Source organism: Bombyx mandarina, chromosome 22, assembly GCF_030267445.1.
Source record: "Bombyx mandarina strain Sakado chromosome 22, ASM3026744v2".
NCBI classification, from domain to species: domain Eukaryota; kingdom Metazoa; phylum Arthropoda; class Insecta; order Lepidoptera; family Bombycidae; genus Bombyx; species Bombyx mandarina.
The window spans coordinates 7,750,185-7,759,298 of record NC_143228.1 but is presented as its reverse complement, the minus strand read 5'-3'; the positions used below and the strand labels follow the sequence as shown (position 1 = coordinate 7,759,298).

The following is a 9,114-nucleotide window of genomic DNA, read 5'->3' as shown; positions in this document are numbered from 1 at the left end:
TAAGCCTGGTTTACTAATATCACTACAGCGTATGTACAGTGGCATAGATTATACACTTAATATATTTGAGTACAGTGGCAACACTCGCAATCTCCTTGCTAGTTTATTGTTGTAATTTTTTTTATATCTCTTTCGGATTGTCAAGAGTGACAAGATGGTAGCGTAATGTTTATTAAAATTTCTATCCTATTTAATCATTTCTAATAAAATTGAAATGAGTGAATCCAAACTGACAAAATAATTATGTTGTAGATAAGATGTCAAAATATTGAATATTTGTGAAATAAATTCAGCTGAGCATATCCTAACCTGCAATGTCAATTTCAGACGAAGGGTACCTCAAGCTTCGGTAAGCGCCGAAATAAGACCCATACGTTATGCAGAAGATGTGGTAGATCGTCATATCACATTCAAAAATCAAAATGCGCCCAATGTGGATATCCTGCAGCAAAATTACGATCCTGTAAGTACTTATTTCTACATCTCACTAACTAGATTGTAAATAATATAAATTAACTGGCATTATGTTGAAACCTTTACATGAAACCTACTCTGATTGAGGTCATATTCCGCTACTAGAATATTACCTTGTAAAATGTAGGTATAGTAATGGAAGTACCTATCTATGTGGTTTTATACATATAAAATCGTTACTGTATTTCACACATCTGTAATACTGCCGGGCAATCTAACCTTGGTACTTTATACAAATTTAATAAGGGTACATATTACAGTTGCATGTTTATTAAAATGGTCAAATTTGTTGTATCACAATAATTTGTGCACTATGTCACTAATCAACTTCTAAATCCTAACCTAAAATTCAATGAAATTATTAAGTTAAGCTTCATTAACATCTAGAGGCACTGTAGTGTAAGATATATTCCATATAATCATTCTATACATTGATTTATGAATGGATAACTAACTTGGATAGATCAATATTTTGTCTGTGCAGCATCTCTTTTTAAATGTATTAGGGAACGTTAACAATCAAAAAAATGAAACATTGACAGAATAAGCTATTAAATCCTGACTTTTTAGAATGAATTATATTTACCTGCACTAAAATACACACGGTTTTTTTCTTTTTTGTCATTATTTAAACTCCAATTGTGGTATGTATTGTGTACACACTTCCCTCTTATTTTACAAATTATAATACAATTATATACCACCACCCTGATTACATGTAAGTCGTTTTAAGATGTGTCTAACGAGCAAAACCCTGACATTTTGTGTTTCTTGTTGTATTTGGAGTATTTTAGATCTTCATATTACTATTACATGTTTTAAAATGGGAAAGTTTGAAAAAGAGTCCACTACGGCCAGACAGTAGCTACAGGCAAACCGCCCCTTCTATTTCTGATGCCTATGTTCTGCGATCATTTATGATGTAGTCATCTTGCAAATTATAAGTCAATAATGAATATTGAATGTGAGTTATCATCACACTTTACTAAGAATAACCAACAACAAGTTTGTTTTTATCAAAAACTTTTAACAACCGTAATTGTTCTTTATGAGAAGGTTAACCAAAAGTAAAATACAAAGACAAGTTAAAAATTATTATTTACCAGTAGCACAGATTTTTAATATGTTGCTAAAAAACATTTTCAGACCACTGGTCAGTGAAGGCTAAGCGCAGGAAGACTACTGGAACTGGCCGCATGCGTCATTTGAAGATTGTCAGGAGGCGCTTCCGTAATGGTTTTAAAGAAGGGAAACCAACGCCGCCCAAGAAGGCTGTAGCTTCGTCATGAATCAATATGTGCTAAGTAAATAAAAATTAAAAAAACCATAGACTCATTTAATTTTGTAATTTTGTTGCTCACATAATTAAACATTTGGGAATATACATTGCTTATGCTGATGTTAATGTGACTGTAACATCTGGTTTGTTAAGTTAACTAAAAATGCAGAATAAGTTGTCTTGTCAAAGAAAAGCAAAGCAACATAACCACTGATAAAAACCAGCTGCTTTTAAGAATATTGAAATTGATCCATTCAATAAATAACTGATTGTGCACAAAAACCATTATTGGATATGTATCTCGCCCTTCTCGTGATGACATTTAGCAATTGTGAACAATTGCTTTAATTTTACTTAGTATAAAAGTAAGTACACTACACCAGACTGAAATTTTACTACTAAATTACAGCACTATTACAACCTATGAAAGCTAGAATTGGTTGACTAGCTTCCTACATACAGATTATCCTATATAATATATATATCACAGCAAGCCATTCTATTTTATTAGGTACCTAGGTATTAACTGACCCGGCAAACTTCGTAGTGCCTCAATCGATAAATAAAAGAACTAAACTTATGTATAAAATAAAATGAAAACAAAAGGAATATGTCCGACGGGGGATGCATCAAAGGAAAAACAAAATTGTTATTTTTATTTAATTCCGAGCATTTTCATTCATTTACCTTCCATGTAGCTTCATGAACCTACTCTGGACTTCCACAAATAATTCAAGACCAAAATTACCCAAATCGGTCCAGCCGTTCTCGAGTTTTAGCGAGACTAACGAACAGCAATTCATTTTTATATATATAGATAATGTATATCGTATATCTAGAAAACTGCTCTAGTCTAATGGTTTAGATCAAGGTTTGCATTTAAAGTTTAAAGTAAATGGGCATTTTACCTTAAAACATTTTTTTAATGCATTTCAAATCGGGTATTTGTGTCGTTATTTAATGGATCTAACTATATTGGGACTTAGATCAAAACTATAGATCAACTGTCAAATTCTTAAAGTATTATTTTTCGGCATGGTTTATAATGGATAAAACAAAGAAAAACCATTACTAACTTGAGCAAAACTTAGTACCTAAGGTCTCAACACTAACGGCCTGGCCACGGGGATCGGCGGTGCGAACAGCGAAGCGGTGGACGAGGCGACCATTCGCGCAGCACCGTTTGCAGGCCACGGGTACTCACGTTCGCCGCCGCGACTAGTAAGGAAGTCCGACAGCGAAATGTCTATATCGAAATTATCTCGATATTGCTTACAAATTAATAGTTTTTTGGTTCAGGACCTATTATTTGGAAAAGATTGTGAAGTACATGATTTGAATAAGAATCGGAGTGTACCTATAGATGGAGAATTATTATTCCACAAGAAGTACGAGAAATACTTTGGGTGGCTAGACTTCCAAATAGCTGGTCTAGCTAGTATTTCAACTATTTTTTTTTTATTGCTTAGATGGGTGGACGAGCTCACAGCCCACCTTGTGTTAAGTGGTTACTGGAGCTCATAGACATCCACAACGTAAATGCGCCACCCACCTTGAGATATAAGTTCTAAGGTCTCAAGTATAGTTATAATGGCTGCCTCACCCTTCAAACCGAAACGCATTACTACTTCACGGCAGAAATAGGCAGGGTGGTAGTACCCACCCGTGTGGACTCACAAGAGGTCCTACCACCAGTAATTACGCAAATTATAATTTTGAGGATTTCATTTTTATTACACGATGTTATTCCTTCACCGTGGAAATCAATCGTGAACATTTGTTGAGTACGTATTTCATTACAAAAATTGGTACCCGCCTGATATTCGAACACCGGTGCATCGCTCAACACGATTGCAACGGACGTCCGTTAGGCCACGACGACTTTAAAAATATAAAATAAAAAATATAAAAATTTCGGTTTTAATTTTTCGCGGCGAAAACAACTAAACTCATTTAATCACTGTACTATTCGCCGCGACTACCGCTCGACTCCGTGGCTCGCGCCGTCCGTATTCATGCATTTGTTTTGCTCGCCCGCCGCATCGCGCGATTCGCTCGGTACATTTCGCCGGTCGCTTCGCCGGTCGCCCGTGCGCGTGGCTTGTTAGGTACATTTCTATGCTCTTATTTTAGTCGCTAGACGCTTCGCCGCTCGCACCGCGCGAATATTCGTATCGGCGAATGTCCCGTGGCCAGGCTGTAAGAGGCTTCTACCTGGCGCTGGATTCTGAAAAAAAAGGTACCTAGGTGCTGTGTACGATTAATATTTTTAAGACTTAAAATAAATTTATAGATTATATAAAATAAATAAATAGAAGTAGAATAATATGAATATAACTGTATATAAGAAATATAACTAATACTTGTAATAACTCAATTATGAATATTCTTAGTCATGGCGAATGTAGTATGGGTGACAAAAAAGTACATAAATAGGTCATCACTTGTTGCATTGTTTTTAATTGCCTATAGAGGGGGGAGACAAACATCGATCAACTCGATGTTAAGCGGTCGTCGTCGGTCATGCATATCGAGAAGGCCAGGGGCCAGGGGCACACCCAAGTTGTTGCTTAATGCAAAATGTGGCCGCTTAGTTTGATCTCACCTTTACAAAAATAAGAAGTGCAGGGATTATTGTGGCTTATCAGAAATAAGGAGCGTGACCAGTACCAGTAGGTATATAAATATATTTCTATCGTATTCCTTCAGCAGGCCTCACGACTGGTGGTGCGTATTCATGACTTCAGGAAAACTTACCATTACAATAATAATTGGGCTATGGCATTGCATACCTACATCAGGATGCTATAGTGACTAAGACTCAGTTAGGTTCAGTAGGTTATGCATAATTGTTTTAAAATTGGGGACCGTTCACTGGTTTCGAAGTCGTCGTGGCCTGCAATGCGATGCGACGGTGATCGAATCCCGCAAGCGGGTACCAATTTTTCTAATGAAATACGTACCTAACAAATATTCACGATTGACTTCCAAGGTTAAAGAATAACATCGTTTAATAAAAATTAAGCCCGTAAAATCATAATTTGCCTGATTACTTGTGGAAAGATGTCTTATGAGTCCGTACGGGTAGGTACCAACCCGGTGGGGCGTGTACCTGTCTAAACATCAAGTCTATAAGAAATAAATAAAAATAACATATCCAATAGTTAACAAAAAACTACTAAGTCAAGTGAGAAAGCTGGTTCTGGGCCAGCGGGGTATTCCGGAACACCAGCGGCACGGTCTGAGCGGCCTGACGGGCTACCGTACCGAAACGGCCGTCGTTTCAGAGCCTTCGATTTGCCTCGAATGCTCCGTCGGTCGGGCGTCCTTGGGGTGAGTTGCGCCGTCTGGTTGTAGTGTTGACCGCGGTAACCCCCTTACCGCATCCGGGTTCTGACTTCGGAAGGGATCGGACGCCTGGGTGAAGAGTGCAGGGGAATCCTGTAATCGGTAGGGTCCTGAAAACATACTTGGGCCCGCGGTCTCGCAGTCGCGGATCAGTCCCACATACCTACACGCCGCGCCTCATGGGCGCGGGGACCTCGAAGGAGGATCGGCCACGGGCCCGAAAAAAAGTATGTGAGAAAGGTGGCTTTCACATTTACATTGTATCAAATATATTTAGTTAATTACAAACTAATGTTCTGTAAAGACTTGTGACCCCCCCACTCAAAGAATGACTGCCTTTCAGTAAAAAGTCTTATTTAATTTTTATGTAAGTAATTTAGACAAGACACACAACAGATTTAAGTATAAAAAAAAAACTATTTTATGACTTAATTTAAAACATATTAGAAATCGGTTTAATGCATTACGGAGACTAAGCCATAAGATAAACTAAAGAAATATTGCGCTTAAAAATATTGAATAAAATCCGATAGTTTAAAAGATATAACTTAATAACTTACATTAACCGCTACAATATCAGTTTTTTTAAATATAATGGAATCTGCATGAACTTATTAGGACCTTACAATACAATAGAGTTTTGCCTTTCAGTCCGTGACCGTGCCGCGTTTATTCTCGGTAGACTCTACCCCATGATCTGTAAGCGGAGTAAAATGTCCCTTCGGAACAAGGTGACACTTTACAAAACTTGCATTAGGCCCGTCATGACTTACGCGAGTGTGGTGTTCGCTCACGCGGCCCGCACACACATAGACACCCTCCAATCTTTACAATCCCGCTTTTGCAGGTTAGCCGTCGGAGCTCCGTGGTTCGTGAGGAACGTTGACCTACACGACGACCTGGGCCTCGAATCTATCCAGAAATACATGAAGTCAGCGTCGGAACGGTACTTCGATAAGGCTATGTTTGGTTGTCGTTGACGTCCACGTTCGCGCCCGCGCTCCTGCGGCCGCGGTTGATGATGCACCTGCGTCGTCAGGGCGCTGACTTGCCGCGTCAGCTCCGCTACTTGTTGGGACAGCCTGTCGATTTGTGATGACGATGATGATGATGACGTCACTGCTGCCGCAACGTCGTGTACTGGGGCTGCGATCTCGTGGACACGGTCGGCGAGCTCGGCGAGTGCGTCTAATGGAAGCGTCGACTGCGACGCGACGATCGGCTGCAACGTGGTTGGTAGCCGGCTGGTCCATATAGTCCGCAGGAAGTCCTCCGGGATCTTCGGTCCGGCGAGGTGTTGTAGGTGACGCAGGAATTGTGACGGTTTGCGGGTACCGAGCTGCTCGTGCGTCAATAGCTGCTTCACTTTGTTACCGCGGGACGCCGACAACCTTTTTATCAGCTCTTCTTTAAGCCGCTGGTAATCGGGAGGACCGGTCAGCACGTCTTCTACCTCGGCAGCATATTGGCGATCAAGGCTGGCCAATATATGATAAAATTTTGCCGGCTCGTCAGTCACTCGCATGATGGCAAATTGTCCTTCCACTTGCGCAAACCATATTTCGGGTTTTTCAGGCCAGAACGGTGGTATCCTGATGTGTGCTGAGGGTAGTTCTGTATTCGGGCACGCTGGCTCGACAGGCGACGCCATCTTGACGTCATGATAATCGCCTTATCGTTGCCGCCGCTGACTACTCCCCAAATCCTGATCACGCAGGAGCCAGTCACCGTCGACGCCCTAGACACGTCCTTACGGATCCATCAGATCCAATAACCTTTGCATTAGACACCTTCAGCTCTAACACTAGGAGCAGGCTTAGGGACCTCGGTAACCGTACTCGTCGAACTCGACAAAGAGTTCGCCGTGCAACCTAACCCATGAATCAGCTCGCTGAGTTTCTCGCCGGATCTTCTCAGCGGGTCGCGATTCCGATCCGGTAGTAGATTCATTCGCGAAGCAGCTACTCTTGAGCTGTTAGGTCTCCTTCGGAGGTGCTCGGGTAGCTGTTAGCAAATCCCACCTCTCCTGGCTGAGCCTTTGCTCGCCCACGTGTCCTGGTGAAACTGGAAAGGCCTCCGGGCCACCAGTAATCTTTCAATCATAAAAAAAAAAAAAAGTTTTGCCTATTCCCAGTGTACCTACTAATTTAAAAAAAAAAATTACGTAATTAAAGTTATTTTAACAGATACGTCCTAAATTAATCATAAAACTACATAATTTTTTGTGCTTTTGCATTATATGACTTCATCTAGATAAGATATGGAACTATTTATTTTAAACACACCTAAACGCTGGTAGCCACGAGGGGCTTTCCTGGCTAACTAGCTACGCACGGTTTGGTAGGTGAGCCCACGATATTCAACCTGAAAGAATTTGCTAACACTAGCCCAACCAAGAGCAGTGCTTTGTTAAATCTACCACCGAATCAGAATCGCAACTCAGAAGGTCCGGTGAAAAACTCCGTGGCTTGTGTCTAGGTATGTGTTAGGTTGCATGTCGAACTTTTGGTCGTATTAGGAGAGTTGGACGAGAACGGTGACCGCTGCTTAGAGTGCTAAAAAGCACCAAGAGTTGAGTCCTTATTGGCATGTGATTAATTTGTCCTTGACAGCATGTAATTCAATGATACCTTTGGAAAATATCAAGTAACTATAAATTAAACTTATTCCGCTGGCTCCATAGGAGTGTGTCCTAGGCTTCGATACCAGAACTGGCCACTATCAGTGGAAAAATTTCCCCATTACTGTCATTCGACTGTTATAGTTTCCTTTTTCGTTAATCTTCGCCATTTTCTCTAAGTGGCCGAACAGGCCGAGCCTCTTAATGTGTTTAGCTCTATTTGGTTCTCGTTTAAAAAAAACCAGTCTTTACGTACGGTGCTTACGTACTTACGGCCGAAGTAGTTACGGCTTTTTAAATTTAGGTGTTTGACAGTAGGCGGTTTGAAGGACGGGGCAGCCGTTGTAACTATACTGAGACCTTAGAACTTATATCTCAAGGTGGGTGGGGCATTTACGTCGTATGTGTCTATGGGCTCCAGTAACCACTTAGCACCAAGTGGGCTGTGAGCTCGTCCACCCATCTAAGCAAAAAAAAGGCATACGACTGCAGAGGGTTAAAATCGATCTGCCCATCAGAAACGGGGTTGAAGCCGGGTCGTATCGGGTGAATATGTGTTGTAGTGATGGCTGTCAGCATTCATTTACTAGGGGTAGGGCGCCTTCAAATGCGCCCTACCCCTAGTAAATACATAAAATAGATTGTGCTGGTTTTATTTATTACACGATGTTGTTTTACCGTGGAAATCATTCATGAATACTTATTGGTGGTAAGGCGTCTTATGAGTCCTTACGGGTAACATCCTGCTTAAACATCCAGTAATGCGTTTCGGTTTGAAGGGCGAGGCAGCCGTTAAACTATAAAAATGACACTTTGAACTCATGTCTCAAGATGGATTGTGGAATTTTTGATGTCTTTGGCCTCAGGTAACCACTTAACACCAGGTGGATCGTGAGCTTGTCCACTTATATAAGAAATAAGAAAACGTCACAGTACAACAGTAGGTTGAAGGTGAGATAAATTAGTATTTACCTAACTTCTCGTTTCAAGTAAGTATAAGAGCTAGGAAGCAAGCTTCAAAAAATTCGCTCTGGTTTTAACATTTTCTAAACTGGATCCATGGCTGGATCATGGCTTTTTATATCGACTTTGTATTTATGTGTAGAGATAGATTCATAGCATTTATTGAAATAAACATTTTGAATACTTACCTTCACCGGCTACACCCACCATTCATCAGGAAGACTACGTCTGTACTCTCTTATAAAGTTAAAGCTAGATATGTTAGTATATCATGAAAATTCTGAGCAAAGAAAATGTAATGAATGTCTAATTAATACATTGGATGCGATCAAAATAGCAATAATATATCTAAGTGAATATGCGAAAATCCATTTAATACCAATCTATAATTTTCTTTTCCGCAAAGTTATTTTTTGTTGGGGATAGTCGT

General features: G+C 40.3%; 1 protein-coding gene across 1 annotated transcript; it reads left to right on the top strand.

Annotated features, from left to right (window-relative positions):
* Positions 1-1,803, top strand: RpL37-1 (ribosomal protein L37a). Its single transcript, XM_028184920.2, has 3 exons — positions 1-157; positions 328-463; positions 1,621-1,803. Exons 1-3 carry the CDS (start codon positions 155-157, stop codon positions 1,761-1,763), a joined length of 282 nt encoding a protein of 93 aa, XP_028040721.1. The 5' UTR covers positions 1-154; the 3' UTR covers positions 1,764-1,803.
* Positions 1,804-9,114: the final 7,311 nt, after the last annotated feature.